Below are 21,270 nucleotides of genomic sequence, written 5' to 3'. Positions count from 1 at the left end.
GTTATTATTTCTTGTTCTGCAGCATTCTATGTTGAAGTTTTCAGTTTCTGCGAAAGAAAATATCTCGAAGAATTTCGACAATGCTACAGAAACTGATTTCAGTATGTAGTTTCTCCTGTAAATTTGAAGAAATCAGTTTGGGCGGTATCGCATATTTACCATAATTTTTCCTGATGTGGATGAGTTGTCAAATAAATTACTTACCTCGTTTGCGCCAGTCCCGGAAGAAATCTTGTGGATATCCATGGAGTGAGAGACAGCAAAATATCAATAACTACTATGTAAAACACACTTGCAGTGCAAAAACAAGCGATCCATTTTCCACTACACTAACAATTAACAAAACAATAGTACAAGCAATCAATGGCTCCGTATGTTAGCAGCATTGATCATTGCCAGTGTATAGGATCCCACCAGCAAGAAATTATTGTTACAAGAACCATAGAGTTTCTGGAATTACAATTATTTCCGTCATAATATTTGTTCACAAATTTTAAAATTACAATATGATTAGAACACTCGGGTTTACACGTCAATTTCCTCAATGTTTTATGATATTGTAAAAAGTACGTACATCGGGCAGAAATGACAATTTTCCTTTATTAAATATATAGTTTCCAAAATTATGTATGTTTCCTACTTTTAAGTCTCTTCACTGTAACGTTCGCTAATTACGACAATGAAGAATGTTTTTTTAGTTATTCTCTTATCTGAAGTCACGTTCTGCCGCTTTTGGCTAATTCTGAGAAGGAGGAAGAATGATGAATAATTATCAGCAATGTGAGGAATGGAGGAGCAGGATGATTCCATCTTCACAACTTGGGAGTATTTCCTAGTTTTTGTTATGAGTCCACTTTATACACAGATAGGCTAATTGAGACTGGATCTGAAGCACTATGTGCCTCCATCAGGTATCGAACCTGGGGCCATTTGATTACAAGGTGACAAAAATTTCCAGTGTCTTCAGAGAAGCATTCTCAACAGGAAAACTTATGTAAAGCATCGCTCCACCTATTTCACATTTACACCAAAGAAGCTTTATATAGTACAGTTTTATATAGTACAATGGGTTGGGAATATAATACAATGCAAATTAACAAACAGAAGAGGGTACCATAGATTAATAATTATTCATCATCATCAGTGCTATTACTCTCAAGAGGCAGAAAAATTATGTAAAAATAAGAAAAATAGAAATAGAATTACAAAATTCTGTCATGGAACTGTTGTAAATTTTGGGAGAAAATCCTCATAATTTTGTCTTTTTAGGGAAGGAAAAAAAATTTGCACTTAATGATTGTGATGTGTGTACCAGCTGATGTCACTAATCACTAAAAATGCATTAGTTATGAACTTATAATTTATTATTTCACTAGAAATTGTCTTTACAAAATGTACATATATTTACAAATTACCTGCAGGATACATGCGCAAATATATAGGCACTTTATGGCACACACTACTTTTCATCATTGTAATTACATAAATAAAAAGTTACAACACCTTTTCTTTACCAATCTGCGAGGTAAACAATTCTAAATGACTAACCATTCACTCACTCAAGACTGAAGAATCTTCTACAATCTTCTATGGCTTTGCATTTGCCATAAAGAATTGGCACGTACATGTCATCAAATTCTCTTACAAACATATATTTACATCTTTGGTAACATTATATGCACATCCTCCTAGTAGATTGTCTATTGGAATAAAACATGTGAAAATATTTTTTTGAAAAATATCACTGTTTCATATTCAGTGTGCTATGTTGTCATGACAGCGACACTGCATTTTAAGATTTTGTAAATGAACAATAGATTAATTGAAATTAATGAAATTGAATCGATCAGTTGAGAAAGTACTACGTATAAAATTGTATAGGTTCACATTAATGTATAGTAACAGCTTTTGGCAAAAAATTGTGATTTTTTTAAAACTTTTTCTTTTATATATCATTCATTTATTAAGGAACAATGATAAATAGAACAGTTCAAGTGCCCTAAATGGTTCACTAAACTGTATAGTTCATTTACTTTTTTAGAAAGAAGAATAAATTAAGGAATTGAATTATAAAGAATTAAGTATGTCAGATAAACACTGTGTAAGGAATGCCTTTGGCTCACATTGTATCTAAAGATATCTGTTTGGCAGTTACGTGGAAATAGGTAATTTACTCTGATAAGTTCGAGTTTCATTTTTCCGCGTAGTTTTTGTTCACGATCAATTTTGCCAATTTTCAGTGAAAAGTGGCAAAACCGATCACGAACATAAACTACACAGAAAAATGAAATGCAAACTTATCTGAGTAAATTGGCTTTGGCTCTGCCAATAACAGTCTTTATTTTTCACTAATCACATCCCTATCTATGTTAACTTGTTCTTGCATGTTGAGGATGTTACACAATTTTATGAAACACTAATGTGAAACTATTTGAGCGAAAGTTGGAAGAATATTGTCAGCAGTATTTAATTTTATACTTGTAGCTTTCAGTAAAATATATAAAATATTATCAATACATGTGAACATGGAAATTTGTATCATTATCTTGCTTTTCAGCGTATACCGACAGATTCAAGAACACGTACAATAAATATATGTTTCAGAAACAATGACTTTGTGATTGTGCAAATTGTACAAAATAATGTTTTGAGCAAGCTACAGTTTCTACAATTAGACCGGTACAAAGACAATGTATAAAAGGACCAACACATTTCTGCAGTTGTTTTATACAAATTTCATAAACACAATGATATGTAATATGACTGAAATGTGATACACGTAACAAAAGTTATATGGCAAGCATGTTTAAAAAAAAAAATCTTTTGACACTTCATAATGGCTCCAAGTGTATTGCACTTCACTACAACTTTGAAGTTATGTCACTTTTTCAAACTTATAATGCAACATAATAAACCCTGTTTTCACACTTGACTTATTCACTTCCACTAATCACCTCAGTTCTATCGAGTCTTTTCATATATTTGGTCATAGTATGGAAAATTGTTGACTAACTGTATGAATAATTCATTCTTTGGTTTCTTATAAATACCTCTAATCCATAAAACTTTCAACAAGAAAACAACATTATTCAACAAAAACACTAGACAATTATGTCTGAGTATTTTCCTCTTTCGGACAATCGAATCTCCTTCGAATCTTGAGCTCCGACGATGCAACTGCAATCCATTCGTTTCTCGAGCTATCGAACCAGGTCAATCCCAAATTGAAACGTCCATTCAAGTTGACATGTTGGCAATGTGAAAACCACCAACCACCTTCATAATTGGCTGCACAATTTGTGTTACTTATATCTCTGTCTGAATCAACAGTGCTGAATTGCATGTTGTTCTGGTAATCCAGAGCATCGCTAGCATTTCCTTGATAGCCTGACACATGCAATCGATATCCATCCTTTTCTGCACCAACATGAAAATGTGTGTACTCTGCAAACCAGGATGCTCCATATATATCGTGTAAGTCCACCCTCAACATGGAGCAATTATCATGTGTTAGCATGTGAAGTACGTCATTACCAATCCAAAATTCGCCTAGAAAAGAAAAGACACAATTAGTTACAACAATTCATAAACTCTTTAAAACTAATGCACTTTAATACATGCTATGCATTTGAATTTTGGTGGTGAGATCAAAGTGTACCACTTACCATGTTTGGCCAGCAAGTCAGTGTTATGCATTTTAAAATTAGCATTTTTAATATTCTAGATTTTAAAAGGGATACACATTCAGCTTTGTACTTTATGCAAAATCAATATTATATGCCATTTACAGCAAGATGTAAAAAAAATCCTTGGTAATGTCTTCTCAAGTAGTGTTAATGCAACTTCTGAAGGAGTAATATTTTTAGTTATAAAAGACTGTACAAATTTACTTTTCAAGAGTTTAACCAGTATAGTGAATAGGTATATAGAAAATACAAAAGCATCTTAAAATATATTGAGTCAAAATTTCCTTTTTATGTGAGCACACAGAAAAATGTAAGGATATAGTTGAAACTGCTCTTTGAGTTTTAGTGAGTAGTACATAATAGTAAATATTTGCAATTAAAATATTACTCAACAATGTTGTGTCCAGGATTTTCATAAGGAGGTATTATATCTTCCTATTTTAGTAGTCAGTCATACATTTTGCCATATTTTCCTGCACTTGATTTTTTTAGGGAATTCTGGGCCAAGGAGTGATCATAATCCTATCCTTTCTCAGGCATACAACTGAGTTCAACTTCTCTAATTTTTATTTCACAATTCCAATTTGATATGCAAAAAGGAAAAGGAAAATTACTTATTTTCATTGCCTTACTCAACATAAAAACACTAATTGTTACATGAAATAGGCTACCAGGTTAATGTGTATCTGCATGTAACCGGTGTTACTGCAGGTAACAGCCAAATGTGAATAATTAAAAAGTGTTTTGAATAAAATAACAACATTGTTAAATACATTAATTAACCAATAACGTTGCTGTCAAGTAGATATTGCAGAGGACATTTTTCTGCAGCTGACAGAAACAAAGAGGGTGGCAGTTCCACTACCCTGAAGAGATAACAAGGGGAGAGGATGCCAATGCAAGGGAAGAGTGGGGGATGTCTTTGGGACAGTGTGCCAAGGGGCTATTCATATGCCTGTTCAGGGGCCCAGTTGCTGGTCAGGCCAGCCAGTATATGCCAGTGTTGTCACATCGAATTGGCAGAAAATATCTAAATCCCACCTAAAATGGGAATACTATTTCTCTGAAGCAACTAGAGCTAGACTGCAAAACCACTACACTACAACTGAGACCGGTTAAGTACTAGACGAAAATATACAAGGTAACCAAAAAGGTTCTTGCCGTTTTTGACGTCTCATTAATCATGCGCTCACAGAGAGGAAACGAAATGACGCACGTGCTTGTCAAGCGATCGGGAGTTAGTCTGACCATCGACTGTCAGTAATACAGGCACGTTGCGCACACACAGCAGTCATAGCTCGTCGAGTGTCGAAGATAAATGGAGGTATCGAAGCAGCTTGTTCGCGTGTGTTTGTTGTATGACTTTAAAGTGGGCCTGTCAGCTGCCGCATCAAGTCGCTGCATTATCCAGGCATTTGGGGAGAATGCCGTGAACGAACGCACTGCCAGGCATTGTTTCCAGAAATTCCGTTCGGGAGATGTGAGCCTTTCGGATGAACCTCGCAATGGACGACTACATGAGTTGGATGACGAGGCCCTGGAAGCAGCCATCAAGGAGGACAGTGGTCTAACGTGTGATGAACTTGCAGAAAGGTTCCATGTTTCCGCTGAAACAGTCAGACTGCACCTGCATGGGATAGGGAAGTCATACGAGTTAAGCAAGTGGGCACCCCACACATTGTCGGCCGCCAACAAGGAACAACGAGTGACAGCCTGTTTGTCCTTGCTCACTCGGCAGCTGAACACACCCATATTTGATCGCTTGCTCACTGGTGACAAAAAGTGGGTCCTCTTAGACACTCCCAAGCGTACCAGACATTGGTTGTCACCACGTGACCCTGTTCCTCACACCTCAAGACCACCTCTGCACCCACGAAAGGTTATGCTCTCTGTATGGTGGAATTGTCGGCAAGTGGTGCATTACGAGCTCCTTCCACCTGGTCAGACCATCACTGCTGACCTCTACTCTCAGCAGTTGCAAAGGGTGCACCGTGCATTGCGGCAGAACGAGCCGGCATTGGTGAATCGCAAGGGTGTGCTGTTTCTGCATGACAATGTCAAGCCATATGTGGCAAAGAGCACCCGGGAGACCCTTCAGCAACTTGGCTGGGAGACACTGTGCCATCTACCATATTCACCAGACCTTGCACCAACAGATTACCATCTGTTTCATTCCCTCGACAACCAACTCCGTGGGAAATCCTTCGCAAATGAGGGAGACCTGCGGAACACACTCACGGACTTCTTTCCATCCAAGCCCACCAAGTTTTATCACCAGGGTATTGTGCAGCTGCAGGAACGTTGGCAAAAGGTATTGGATGCTGATGGAGATTACTTCGAAACCTAAAGGTATGTACCGTCCACTGTATTGCTCTTTGTTTATCACTGCTCTAGAATGGCAAGAACTTTTTTGGTTACCTTGTAGTTCCTTCATGCAATTCCTAATTTGGACAAACCTTGCTCCAAAATACTAAGTTGGCAACAGTAATTTGTACAGCTGGAGTTCCCTCAGACAATTTCACTGGCTAGAGTAGCAGAATTCTGCTCACCTCACAAACTTCAAACTGGCCCGAGAAATGTGTCATTCATTTTCTTCCCCTTTCCACCTCATTTGCAAAGAAACAAATTAACAATTGACAAGGCTTGGCCACTATTCATTGGGTTCTTCTTGTGGTAACTTTCAAATGAGTGGTAGTTCTTGCTAGGAGTGTTTGTGGCTAAATCACTGAGAAGATTGCAAAAAAGGAACGAAATGACAAAAATCTAGGTCGAAGGTATGTTGTTGATCTTTTTTTTGGGGGGGGGGGTGTTGATGATAACTTCTAGCAGAATAATTGTCGTACTGATGGGACGGTAACACCTTTGAAAAAGTAATGCCATGTCACTGATGCGTATTAATAACCGTCTTTACTGCAAATTCAGTTTGGTGTGCTTGTAAAGTGTTGCCTATGCCCAATAATGTCTACAACGAGAAGATCACTACAAAAATCTTATTCTTACCAGCTGGAGATCCAAATCCAGTTTTGTATTCATCCCACTTTCTGTTGAAGTTTACTTTGCCATCTGATCTTCTCTGGATAACCGTCCAACCACCAGCACCAGATTCATGGTCACAGGATGCAAGAAGGGGTTCATTTGGATTTGGAGCCACAAGGTAAAGTCCGCTTCTACCTCCCACAGCTGTGCAATCTAAAGTAATAAAAAGGAAATTAATTTTCTTACAACTGTTATTACCTAAAGTTTTGAACTGAATTCATGTAATTTCTTAACAACACATGACTACATAGGTATTAACAAAGATTGTAGATTTATAGTACGTGGAGATGTGCCGTTTGTCAGAACTCAATAGATTTAAGGTTCAAATACAGGCAAATAGTATGGAGAATTAATCACATCGTAATTAAGGCCTCCCTGATGGCACAGTGGTAGTGTCGTCGCCTTGTAATCAAGGGGTCCTGGCTTTGATACCCGGTGGAGGCACATAGTGGTTCGGAACCCACTTTAAACTGTAGGTCCAGTCTCAATTAGCCTTACTGTGCATCAAGTGGCATAAAGTGGACTTAAAAAAAACAAATCAATCAACATCGTTAATATCAGCGACATTTCCTTATAGATAAGGGGTAAAGTGGAAACAATGTAAGGTATATGTTGTTCACAGATAAGGAGATAGTAACAACATTAGCTAGGAGTAGGGATGGGACCAATTAAATAGTACTGTATCGGTACCGCCCGATATAGGCATATTGGTGGTACAGTTTATCGATAAAATTTTACCGATCCAATATATATCTATACCTTACAATTTATTTCAATATTCTGCCATTTTGTTACAATTTTATGGATATAAACATGTAATCTCCATGCTTTACTTTTTTAAAAATAGAAAATGTCTAAATATCGAGCTTCTTTTGCATTATTTTAAAAGAATAAACTCTGTGGTTCTGATGGTCAAGGTCTGCCATCTTGCTCCCGTCAACACCACATCATTACAATTAGTATCTAGCAGAAAACTGAGAAAATAACTCCATGAACTTACCTTTTGGTAGGTGATGAACAATATCATCATAGATGTTTCTCACATGATGTAATTTCTGAATCAACTGTTGCAGTGTTTGAGGTTGCGATTTGTTCAATTTTGAATTTTCAGTGGAGTTTTGCACAAATGTAGGATATGTCCAGGATGAAACTTTTGTGTCCTGTGGCTCAGTCCTCAGTTGCTGTTGCACTGAAGAGACAGCCTGACTTATGGACAAAATGGTATCTTGTTGGTTTATCTGAAAAGAAAAAAACACCAACTGTAGTTTGATTGATTATGGTTTTGTGTTACATGTACAATACAATGATGGGTTAAAACAAGGAGATGCATTATCTCCATTGTTCTTTAATTTTGCCTTAGAATATGCTGTTAGGAAGGTAAAAGAAACTAAAGAAGGACTAAAATTAAATGGTGTGACTCAGTTGTTAGCATATGCAGATGATGTAGACTTACTGGGGGATGATGTGAAAACAATTAAGAATAATGCTAAAATATTTTTCAAAACTGCTAAAGAGATAGGTTTGGAAGTTAACAAAGAGAAAACTAAATATATGCTTACAGGCCGAAATCAAGTGTTAGGTAATAATGAAAATCTAATTATTGATAACAACTCGTTTGAACCAGTTTCCAAATTCAAATACTTAGGAGTAATATTAACAAATGAAAATTATATTAAAGAGGAAATAAAAAGTAGGCTTAATTCAGGAAATGCATGTTACTTCTCTCTTCATAAACTTTTGTCTTCTCGTTTAACTAAAAGTTAAAATATACAAAACAGTAATTTTGCCTGTAGTATTATATGGATGTGAAACTTGGTCCTTTACATTGAAAGAGGAACATAAATTGAGAGTATTTGAAAATAAGATCCTTAGGAAAATCTTTGGACCTAAAAGGGATGAGGAGACAGGTGAGTGGAGAAGGTTACATAATTTAGAACTACATAATTTGTATTCATGTCCAGATATTATTAGAATAATTAAATCAAGAAGACTTAGGTGGGCAGGCCATGTGGCACGAATGGGAGAGGAAAGAGGAGTTTATAGGATTCTTGTTGGGAAACCTGATGGTAAGAGACCTGTAGGAAGGCCAAGACGAAGATGGAGGGACAACGTTGAGATGGACCTAAGGAAAATCGGTAGGGATGGAAAAGAGTATATAGATCTTGCTCAAGATAGGGAAAGATGGAAGGCCTGTGTTGCTGCAGCCATGAACCTTCGGGTTTAAGAAGGCTAGGGAGTTAGTTAGTTAGTTTTGTACAATACCATACATACACAGTGTTACAATAGAAATTTCCTTTAATAATTACTTCACAATTCATTGAGTTTGGAAGATTTTGTTTTTTATCTAGAAGAGAAAAGATCTATCATAATAGATGAATTCTCTTTGTTATTGCTTCAGAGAATTCATACGAGTGTTAATTGTCTTATCTATAATTTACTGTGAAACTACTTTTTATGAATTCATATGTCTTGGTTTTGCCTACAGACTGCGAACCTCACTCCCACCTGCCAATGTGGGAGATCATTCAACCAGTTATGGTGTGAGGTGTTGTCAGCACGACAAACCCCCCAGTCTTTGTTGTAGGTTTCTATCATCAGGTTACGGTACTCATTCGTACCATCAATTTTCTCACGATGGTGGGTGGCTACCAGTAACATACACAGGCCGAATTCTCAGGAGAAAAGTTTTTACGCTTCCCCCAGGAGACTTGAACCTGTATGTGTCCCGTAGCCGGAGCCCAAAGCATGATACCTTCCACGGTGCAGGACAGTTTTGTAATGTAAATGTCTAAAAATGTAGAATTTTTTCTCGAAGCAAAATCCATTTCAGTCATCTGGTTACATTATTTAATTATGTTAATGAATCATTCATATTCCCAAAGGATCAACTGCAATTTTAAGTTGGTTTGGTAAAATATCACTTACCGGTAACAGTAAAGTTATTGGCTCTTTTTGAGTATTGACTGAAATTTCATAATGCCCATACCTAAAGAATGACGAACATACCTGTTTCTCATTCACAGCATCCATATTAGCATTCATTTGATCCATATTAAATTTCAATTTGGAGACCTCCTGTTGCAGTTTGGGTACATTTTCATCCATTGAACTTTCCAGTGACTGAACAGATTCTAACAAATGTAGCAGGGAGAGATGGAGACGATCTAAATCTTCAGTCTTCTGCGAAACGTTGACAGAATTTCTTGAAGAGTTCCTGTAGACTGATTCCATGGTTGAGAGCCTTTCTTGAATGTCCTTTAGGATGTAATCGTATCTCTTCATGGCATGGCTCTTAGGCCTGTCCTCCATCGCTAATCTAGTTTGTTTGTCCAGGCGATCCACTCGTTTCTCTAAAGTTTTGTAGGCATTTGAGAGTTCCTCTTCTCTCCCTTCAACATCTTGGATCTGCTGAAACATTCGTCCGTGACGCAACTTCCTTTCAGTGTGACTCCGGGATCCATGTTCTGAAATAGACATTAGGTTGTCACATTCTTTTATTTCCATAGTCAACATATTTTTCATTTCCCCCATTGTAATTTTGAACTTCTCAATGTGTTAATTGAATGTGTAATAAGTCTTTATTTACAGATCAATCATTGTATGCAGTCAGGCCCTTAGCAGCAGCTACCATCTAAAGGTGAGAAAGTGCAGGTAGGAATTTCTCAGCATACTACAACTAATTATACAAGATGTTTAATCCTGCTACGGAAGGATCTCTATGCACTATTTAAATTAGATATTTGTAAGATTTTTTGAGGGGAATCAGCCCCCCCAACCCCTCCCCTTATCTAAATGCCTGTATGGAGTCTATACATGACATATGAATCATGAAAATGTCAAATTTTTTAACATATTACTCAATTCAATAAGTAATTGTTAAGTTTTTATTATCTCTATTTTTCTAATTTCTGTGTTATAAAACTATATATATATTATTAACACTTAGCTTTAATATTTCTCCCAAATGTCACTGACTCACACTACACTCTCACTTCATTAGAAAATGTACACAAAAAGTTCATGTAAAGGTGATGTGTGGTTTCTTTTTAGAATTTAGTTAAATTTTACTTGGCAGAACTGCCAAGTGAATTCTCCATTGGGTGATGTGTGGTCAGCGCATTAAGTCCCATTACTGGCTTTGACCGCACTATGCTGGTAGAACACCAAAATTTTAGAGGTTTCCTCTGGGAATTGAACCCTTGACATCTTGCACCAAAGGCAAGAACCATTTAATGGGAACCCTTTCCAAATGTTTATTTTTATTTTGGGGGAAGCTTGATAACAAAAGGCAATCCACCAACCCCCTGCCTCCTCCTTTTAAAACTTATCAATAGCACAGTAGCATGCCTACCATTGATATCTAAGGAACTGGTGCATTTGTATGTGGAATATTTTTTCATTGTTTAAACCCATAAACTATAAAAAGTTATACTTACTGCTATTATCAGAAGAAACATTATCAGCTTGGTTGGAAAAGACCTGGGAACCCTGAAAAGCCAAAGAAAAAATTGTAAATAATTTATAATTTCTCACATTGCATAATCATACAGAAACACGACATAATCAAATGTTAAATTTACTACAATGTTAAGTAATGTTAAGAAATTCATAATTTTGCATTACCAACCACTAATAGCATTTGCTTATTAATCAGTACCAAGATTTGCAGGTTGTTTCTTTGATTTGATCACAAGATAATTTTACATCCCCAGACACTATTTTCAATGGCACTAGCCTCAACACATATCAATACCAGCTCAGCTTGATTTTGAATTAAAGATATTCTGGAAAATCTTACCCCTTCTTGAAGGTAGACAATAAGTCTTCAATTAAGATAAGTGTGAAGGGTGATGACTAAAATTACATGATCACCTTCCCTTTGACATCTAAAAGTTACAGTAAGACAAGCTTTGATGAATATTGTGGAAGACAGCTTTAGAAAATGACGCCAGTGGCGTCATTACTGGTGGGAAAAGATATAGAAATATTGTTTCCTTTTAAAGAGACTCAAGCTAGAACCATCCAGTGGCGTGCCTAGGATTTTCAAAAGGTGAGGGGGTTATGTCTACTCTTGGTAGTCCACCCTCATTTTGGTATCCTTTTCTGCCTTTGATGATCCTTTTTTAGGAATGCTGTATCAAAGGACCCTCCGAGCAGGCCACTGGAACTATGATATTAAAATAGAGTGACTTTTGGTATAAACTTCAAAAACCAGGTTTGAATCCTGGTAAAGGCATGAATTTCGTCCATTTCACAATTTATGATTCATCATGGTCGCGATTAATCCATGAGAGAGAAAATCGACATAAACCGTGTTGATACGTGGAAAAACTAACGAAGAAAACAGGATAATTCCTCACCTTGCGTGTCCTCACAGCAGCATTCCATTTTGCTTTGACTGTTTTTAACTGAAAGAAAGAAAAGTTAATATTAGAATTCAACAAGACATTAGGAGGTAGCAATAATTTGTAAGCTGCTAATGTTTAAAATGGGCTTGCGTATTCATGAACGTGCCATCAAATACTTTCTGAGATTAAGTAGTCTTCTTTCTGTCCGGTGAATCAAGGTCAACCACTCAATCCAAAGTCGCCGGCCGCAGAAAGCAAATATAAAAACCATCAAGTGTGAAAACTAGTCTCCCTTCGTTTTACCATTCCAGAGCCAACACTGGGGAAAGTGGTTTTTAAACCTCTGTGCGGACATTTCTAACGTTACAAACCGATCTGCTGAAAAGCAAATGCCAACGGCATCTGGGTGTGTTCTTGGAGGTTATCGGATTACATGACAAGATCATATGCCTGCAAGACGTGGAAGAATGTATAACAAGGTTGTATCAAGTGCCGATGCTAGCGCCACGAAATGTTATACGATGTTTGAACTGCACTTTCGTAATTTAAAAGGCCATAGCAGTTAGATTAACTTGTTTGGCGAAATTTTCACATGAAAGAGTAGTGTTTACCTTGGCATTATCAGTTCGGGGATAATTATAACCAGTGGCGTTCCTTCCTCAGGGACAAACTCCCTTAAAAAGTAGCTTGGAACTGAAAAATACTTCTTCAGAAACGTACTATCTATTTTGCGAAAAATCGGTAGTCCATTTCGTATAACTAGACCTGGTGATATCATTTACACGACTCCATACATACGGTCTGTGTTACCACTTTGTCGGAGCTAATATTTAGAACGTTTTTATTGTATAAATGTATTGTAACATAAGCCACGGATCATCGACGTACAAAAACAAAGGAAAAGCTTTTATTGCTTAAGTGTTGAAGAATCTTGCTATACTGTAATGCGAAATAATTTCATTGAATTTTGTAATTAAAATGGACTTCCACTAGAACTTTTATGAAAACTAATAAGATTACGTTTCACTTTCTTTCAAGCTTTGATATCCACATTTGAAAGGCTAAGGAGTGCATTTCCTCATACGGCAAAAAGCACATTTCTGCCAGAGGATACTGGCATCAAGAACGTAGCGAATCCAGGGGCTGATGGGGCTACCTACAGTCCCCTAAATGCACAGCGCAATAAAAACTGGCTGCCTCTTCAAAAGCAGAATTTTGTATTGATTTTTCAAGATCAGAACATTGAATCCAAAAATTCCCAGAAGTTTGTAAATGAACACAGATTAGTGTATGTGGCAATAACGATGATATTCTGTATTGATTGCAAGGAACTTCAAATTATTTTTTTGGGTAGCTGTGCATGTAATAGATTTCAAATTTACCCCCGAACACATCAGCTACGTGCCTGACGTGAAATAATAAGTATTATTAACTAACAAAATAAATTTTATTCGAAATAATCATAATAATTATATAAATGTGGAGACTCGATCCACCAAACGAATGAATACCAGCACAACAACTATTTTCCATTATTTCTTTTGCATTTTATGCAGTTAGTATCTGAAATGCATTTTGATATTAACTTTTGCAAGTCTCGTTAAAAAAAAAAAGGCTTTAAATGTTAAGTTCTTTTCATAAAGTTTGTTGTGTGCCCTCTTACCTACAACTGTAATTAATAGAATTTTGAAAATTGCAAAACGTTTGTTCTTTAGATGAAATGGTAGAATATAGCTTATTTCTGTTCTTAACAATAAGAATAACAAACTTTCAGCTTTCATGTATCTTTAAATGAACGATGTCAATTTCCAGGGGGTCCACCGACCCGTTCAACCCTCCCCGCCCCCTTTCGAGGCCCATGCCTCTTAGAAAGATATTCCTGCCCCCCCCCCCCCTCTGCCTCTTCATTCATTTTTCCATTTTCCCCCAGAGCGGTCACGTTTCAACGTAACCCCAGCAACCATAACAACATAATGCTCACCTCTGCAGCCAGCATGTCGCACCGTCTCGTCGCTTCAGATTCACGCTCCGAAAATTCCGCCGTCGTCGTCTGCTGTTCCGCCCTCAGCTCGTCCAAATCCTTCCTGAAACTTGCTACGTCGGAACGGAGCAAGGCTAGGTCGGATTCCACTTGCTGCCTCTGCTGTAGTTCTGCGGAGAGATTTTGGGCTGAAGCAACTTCGTTCAACTCGTGTCGGAGTTCACTTACAGCCTCGTGCAGCCACTGAAGCGTTAGGTGGTCGTTACGCAGCTGGTTGGTGGGGCTTTGTACAGAGCGCCTGGAAAGAAACGGGGACATTTGTTTTTATGGCTATTAGGGAGACAAACATGAGTTTTGCTACCAGAAATAAATCTCAAGTTTCAGTATTATATAGGGTGACCATAGGCCAGGCGCGGTTGGCTGTATAGCGCAAATGTGCAGTGAACCCCCAGTAATATACAAAATAAACAATAACTGAGAAGTTCATAAGCGTAGAGTGCCAAATTCTCTTCGTGAGAAGGAGAAACCGCGGGCCAGAGCCACTCAGCTCCCCTCTAGTTCCGTTTCGTGCAAAGCCTCCGCTGAACCTCCGCAAGGCAACCCCTACCATGCTAAAAGCATAGGACGGCTAGCAGAAGCTCGACGCGTACATATGGCGAAAATACATGCAGTCTGAGACTCGAGGAAGGCCGTCTAGTCAAAACGGACATGCGCAGTTCGTAGGATCACCAGCGAGCTGGAGTGAATCACGCTCTTCTCTCTTCTAGTGTTGCACTATGTGTTTCAATTTGAATTCATTTGGCATTCTCTTTGTATTTTTATATTTTACAACACTTATTAGATTAATGAAGAGGGTGTAATATAAATGTAGAGGTAACACCGAACGAAAGCTAGAAGTAAAGATGATGGGACAAATAAGATAAACATGATAGAAAACAACTTGCCTACACATTCAGAGTTTTCATCTTTAAGATGGAAACACTTCAGGTGGAAGGAGCCGAAAAGTCAAAAATAGCGCGAGGGCGAGGGGTTGCTTATCGGACAAGACTTAAACAACCTTTTGGTCTTCTTACGTCAGACTAAATGCTTTCGTTGACATGTTAGGCTTTTTAGGTTTAGTTGTCTTAGAATATATACACTCAATTTTCGGGGCTTACCGTGCTTGACCAAAAATGTAATATTTGCTATTTATTCAAGCCTAACCTAACAATGAAGGCATTTCGCACTTACGTCAGAAGACGACCAAAAAGTTGTTTGGGTTTCGTGCGATCAGTTATACTCTGGCGCGAGAGGGTGTTCGAAGGGACGCGCGCATTTAACTTTGTTACGTGTCATTGTCTCCATACTTGTTAGTTTGTTTTGAAGTGCATGGCTGGTGATTGAAATATATATGGCATAGTGATACGTTGAGTGAAGTGAGGTGGATTGTGTATTGGAAGGAGTGTAGTTGTTGCTGTGCGAGAAGTTAACATATTGCATAGAATGGAATCTAATCGCTTTGATTTAGCGATATACTTTCGAATAGTTATATAAGAATTATCTTGTAATCAAGGGGTCTTGGGTTCGATTACTGATACATACTCATTTTAGCAGGCAGAGATTTGTATTTTTTAACTGTAGGTTCAGGATCCAGTTCCAATAATATAGTCTATTTGACAGTGGTGGGACCAGAAAAGAGTTGGCAAGAGTGGAAGAGGCAAAATTGAGGCGAGAATATTTTCTGAATTCTGAGATACCCCTAAATACAATACCATACGAACATCTTAAATTAAAATGATCGCCCCCTACACACACACTCCTTGGTGCTGTCACTGTTATCTGAACATAAAGCAAATTAACTTTGTCAGTAATCTACCGGCCAAAATTTGAAAATTTTCCCAGTACTATCTCTACGAACAAAAGCGTGTAGTGTTTCAAAAGGTTTAGATAAGTCCACTTTACATAATTTTGGTGAACCCCCAGGAAAATTATGCACGAGCCGCGCCTGCCATAGGCACTCCGCGTCTGACGTCAGAACGCAAGGCTGGTATTGCGTTATGTGATAAGGGAGACCCATTACGGATACTTGATTTTTCGCAAATGCGAAAACCCCGAAAATATTTGCTACAAAAAAAAAGTATTTGCGTATGTGCAGTGACATGACACATTTTCGTCCATTCGAAATCGCGAAATAACGGAAACGTGGCATGAAATGCGAATTGTGGTATTTCCGCGAATTTCAACACATTTTGTGCTTACAAAAAGAAAAATGCCGCGAAAATACATCATTCTTCAGTTTTAGGCTTAACAAAATAAAATGTATCATAATTACGTATCCATAACGCGCATGTTTTCCAAAAAAAAAATATCCAAAAGCAAAATATAGTGCGTGTTATACATTAAATAATTCTGGCAGCTACATGAATCTATATGTAAATGGATGTTTCCCGCTTTTTTCCACCCTCTACGGAAACGTAATAACCAGTTTTGAAAAAAAGACACCGAAAAATTAAGGTTCCTATTCCTAGCCATAGTGCGGTTGCAAAATTGCTAAAAAATAAAATCACGAAACAGGATCGGTTCACGATAAGCAGTGTTGTAATTCGAGAAAAGATGGTGAAATTTTCGAGGAATTATTTTTTCGTGGAGGAAACGTGTTCATCAGTTGTCCCATTGGTTCCACACTATATAAGTCATCAACTAGATGAAGTAAAAGAAAATTACTGGATTTGGATCTGAAGCAGTGACATATGACGTATTTTCTCTGCGATGGGGCTGACGTACAGTAGGGTACATCAATTTTAGCAGGTAAATTGTCACCATGCTCATTTATTTAAGTTCTGCGCAATGAGAGTCAAAGAATTTAAACAAAGTGACAAGGAAGCATTTGACAAGCTCTGTCCCATTTTCAGTAAAATAGTGTTCCTTAAAAACACGCGAGATGTAGACGGAAATGAATAAAAGCTGAGAATTTGCCCAGCAACATTTATGAATCTAATTGCACTTCATATCTTACTTTTTCCCAGCGTGGTGGTGGTGGGGTCATAACCGCACCCCCATTTTGGCCTAGTATTACTAAAAAAACAACGTCAAAGGCAGGAAATGATGGCAAAATGAGGACAGACTACTGAAAATATATACCCCTTCCCCTTTTGAAAATCCTGGACACGCCACTGTCTTTTCCCTTCCTGGATTCGAATTTACAGTTCAGCTGTTCTTCAGTTGCTGCCACTGGATGCTTGTTATCTGTCGTTTGCGCAATCACCTACTTGAATACATTTATCCACCGCACCGTTTAACATTACTGTTTGAGATAAGTGACATGGGAAACCTGTCAACTGTAATTTCATATTTACTCTGTTGAAATCCTTATCACCTAATTGACTTCACGTCCCATCCAGTTACTTTGCAACAGAGATACCATGCATGGACATTCTCCACTTGCGGGTCTAAGGCTATGGTGAACAGCTGCACACCCTTTCCTATTGCCCAGACGCCATATTATTGTGGATTGAAGTGTTGTATTTATATATATTCCTGAGAATGAGTACATGTTTGTTTTACATGCTTTTTCCCCCCCTCGGCAACTGGATGGAGTATGACGATAAAACCAAACAAAAATTATCCCATTCTCGGAATTTGAATCCAGAACTATATTCGCAGTGCCCTTCGCCAACCACTGTACCAGCAACATATTCTTCCATGAATTTTGATCTACGCTTTCTTATGGATATTGTCGTTACCACAAGCATCAGAAATATTTCAATCCATATGTTGCTCTTTTGGTGTACTTTTTATTGTACGAAAATTGTCAAAGGGGAAAATAAAACCAATCAAGCCAGTGGTCACGGTTTCAAAAACCTCAGCGTGGATATTGGTTTTCTTTATGAGTGTCAATTATTAATTTGATCATATCACCATTCTTCCTCATCGCCGCGATGAAATTGTTGGATTTCGCAAAGTGTTTCCGGGTTCGAATCCCGGCCTGGGCATGGATGCTCTTTGTGAGCGTCTCTTCATCAATTTAATCACATCATCATTCATCCTCTTCTTCGCGATTATCCAAACGTGGAAGAAAAGAGAAGTAAAATAAACTAAATCAATTAGTCTTTCACGAAGTGCCAAAAATCTTTATTGTTCCCTTCATATTTTCTCTCGTCTATTGAATAAAATTGTAATTCGTATGTGAAACCATGTCGTTACATGATTGTAATTTTTCTAAAATGAAGGGGATATTTGGATGAAATGGGAAACATTTTGCACCTCCTACAGGGAAATTGTACTTTCTGGTTGTGGCAACACTGTCGCGTGGGAAAAGTAAACAAACTGATAGAGCATAACACGAGGACATGGGCGCACATCACAGAAAACTTGGTCGATAAGATCGAGTATTATTGTTTAAAAACAGGGTGAATCTTTTCCTTGCTTCGCAACAGCATCTTCTAGAAGCACTCTCTCTCTCCCGTAGTGGTAAAGTCGCCGCCTTGCAATCGAGGGTTATCGGTTCGACATCTGGTGAAAGTACATAGTGGTTCGGCGGGCGCGATTTGACTAGCTGAGCATAAATGGACTTTTAAAATAAATTATTTTTCTGTAAGGAGCTCTTAGAAATACTTGTAGTTGAATCTTGCACCTTTGGTTTGATTGATTTGGTGTTTTAAGTCCACTTTATGCACAGTAAGGCTAATAGGGACTGGATCTACAGTTTAAAGTGAGATCCGAACCACTATGTACCTCCACCAGGTATCGAACCCGGGACCCCTTGATTACAAGGCGACGACGCTACCACTGCGCCATCGAGGAGGCCTTGCACCTTTGGGATATAATGCATAAGAAAATGGCCTTCTAGTGGCAGTAGAGTATGCAGGATTTTAATTTAGGGGACGAACTATATTTTATATTTGTATGCAGTGTTACAAGCCAAACAAACTTTTCCATCGCTCAAATAAAGTGAAAAGTTTTGCTCTGTTTTACCCTAGAAACCTTCGAAAAACGTACTTTTTATTTCTTCAGCATCATGGTTGCCACTGACTTTTCTTTTATCTGTCGGAAAAGGACAAAAAAAAAATATTCGACATATCCAGTAGCCAATCATGGAAAGGGTACAGCATAAAGTGGAATATGCAACACTGGTATGAATAATTAGTGATACGTGCATCATTTAACTGGGAGAGCTTAAAACCTGCGACTTTGTCATGTCAGCGCATCTGCAGGTATGTTACTGCTTCCACAACATACTATCGATTTCATTTTTCAGCGGCAATCTTGAATGTGTCGCGGGGTTGCATATATGCTGGATAAAATGCCGTTTTCCTAGAGATGCCTCGATGATCAAAAACTAAGAAAAATTGTTCGTTTTGAGTGTAAAACATGGCACGGATGTTCTTCATACTAGAGCTGCTATGTATGGAGTTTTGGATCCCGTTTTTCGCTCTGAACCTTCTGCAAAATTATTACGTTTCAAGCAGTTGCGTGTCCAGGATTTTGGAAAGGGAGGGGTTACGCATACTTTTTCTTGGTAGTCAGCCCTCATTAATAGATATTCGCTAAATTATGCACGAAGCCAATCGCTTGTTGCCGGTAGCATTGTTGATGCAATCAGCAATTTTGTTATATTTTCCTAAATTTGACGTTCTTTTTTTTTTTAGGAATATTGAGCCAAAGGGGGGAGGGGGTTATAACCCTGGTCACGCCACTGGTTTCAAGACAGTACCACACGGTAGTCTGTAAGCACCCACCGCCTCTGCCCTGGGTCGTGGTTTTCGATTTTTCAAAAAGAAGGCATCCGTCCATACACCCCTTCGTGGTTTGTGGTCACGCCAATTATACAATTTCCAAATTGTCAACATCAGCTTTGCTACAGAAGAACTAGCAACCGATACACTATTTCATACTTGCATTTCTACCATGGCTTCAACAACAAAAAAAGAACCGGCTTGATGACCAAGCGTGTTGAGCAGTAGAATCACGATATCGCCGACAAAAGTTCCAGGTTCGAATCCTGTATATAGGCATATTTCTTTGTGTAAATGTCCCTTCGTTAATTTCATCTAATCATTTACCCTTATCTTCGCGATTGGGCAAAAGTGGAGGAAAAGCGACGTAAAATATGGCCTATACAAACAAAAAAGCTTTAGAACCAATTGGTTACCACTTCATTTGTACAATTTACTTACATTCCCAATATTAAAATTACTTCGCATTCCTTTAACATCAACTATTGCATAAAGCTAGTACATTCTTGCAAATCAAGGCGTTTTTTATTTATACACACAGAAAAGGTTATGATGAACCTACAACGGTACGAACTGCTGGAAAATAAAGAAAGATCTTAGACACAAGACTGCCAAGTAACACACGAAGTATTTGCCACAACAAACAAACAAAACATAAAGATTCTCGCACATACCTCAACACTTCCACTTCGCCCTTCAGTTCCACAATTTGCTGATTGGAAACAGTAGTCCTTTCCAGCGCTCGCTCTAGCAAGTCCATGCGCTTCGCATCTTGAACCCGTTGATCCACCAACTGTCGCACTTGCTTCTCCAAAGACTCGACAGTTTCGGCAAGATTCGCACTGGTAGTCGCACAGAAAAGCACCAGAACAGCCACCGCACCACAAAACATGTTTACTCCTGTCGATCGCCACCAACCAACTACCCCGAACTTTCTACGGCACCAACAAGATATCTCCTGAAAACACAACACGGGCCACACAGCAGGCTATAACTTGGGTAGGCAGATGGTGCACGCGCATGCGCAGTAGCGGCAGGTGTTCCAAATGATTTTCAGGGACGGGCAGGTGTAAGACGAATCCTAGCTACCTCCTTAATTGTAGCCAGAGGGCTTCATCATTCTTGAAGCCATAGCTCGTGCCAGACTCGCGACATGTCGGTAAGATTTCTCCAGATGGTTTCCCCCCTAATCTCAGCAGCTGCTGAGCAAAGTGAAGAACAAGGCACCACCACAAAATGCGAGTCTTTGCTTTCCAAACCCGTATTAACGAAACGACACAGGATCAAACAAAAACGTACATGTCCGGATACTTCCTGCATTCTTGTGGACATGCTGGTCAAAAAATTAGACAATGTTTCTAGCCATACTTACCCTGGATGGCATTGCATCTGCGCAAAGGTTCATCTATTTTCTCTCTCGTGGGTTTTAAAGGGGGGGAGGGCAAATTTACACTTAAATTACCACAAGTTAGGCGGCATATGTGAAATATTTTCAGCCGTTGTTT

At 38.3% G+C, this 21,270-nt stretch overlaps 1 protein-coding gene across 1 annotated transcript; it reads right to left on the bottom strand.

Annotated features, from left to right (window-relative positions):
- Window positions 1-1,385: 1,385 nt before the first annotated feature.
- sca (scabrous) lies at window positions 1,386-20,734 on the bottom strand. The gene is made up of 8 exons (XM_083144555.1): window positions 20,440-20,734; window positions 14,052-14,349; window positions 12,083-12,130; window positions 11,159-11,210; window positions 9,729-10,186; window positions 7,723-7,960; window positions 6,687-6,875; window positions 1,386-3,549 (listed from the first exon to the last, which is right to left on the bottom strand). The coding sequence occupies exons 1-8, from the start codon at window positions 20,655-20,657 to the stop codon at window positions 3,110-3,112; spliced, it is 1,941 nt and encodes a 646-aa protein (XP_083000681.1). The 5' UTR covers window positions 20,658-20,734; the 3' UTR covers window positions 1,386-3,109.
- Window positions 20,735-21,270: the final 536 nt, after the last annotated feature.

The sequence above is a fragment of the Lepisma saccharinum genome, chromosome 23 (genome assembly GCF_977018435.1).
Source record: "Lepisma saccharinum chromosome 23, izLepSacc3.1, whole genome shotgun sequence".
In the NCBI taxonomy this organism is placed as follows: domain Eukaryota; kingdom Metazoa; phylum Arthropoda; class Insecta; order Zygentoma; family Lepismatidae; genus Lepisma; species Lepisma saccharinum.
Note: the sequence above shows the minus strand (reverse complement) of the source record. Positions and strands in the feature narration are given on the sequence as shown.

Excerpts from the sequence above, each read along its gene's own strand:
- sca (XM_083144555.1), bottom strand. The coding sequence starts at position 20,657 with ATGTTTTGTGGTGCGGTGGCTGTTCTGGTGCTTTTCTGTGCGACTACC. Across the intron at positions 11,211-12,082 it reads CTGCTGTGAGGACACGCAAG|GGTTCCCAGGTCTTTTCCAA; the intron begins GTGAGGAATTAT and ends TTGGCTTTTCAG. Across the intron at positions 6,876-7,722 it reads TGTTCATCACCTACCAAAAG|ATTGCACAGCTGTGGGAGGT; the intron begins GTAAGTTCATGG and ends TTATTACTTTAG.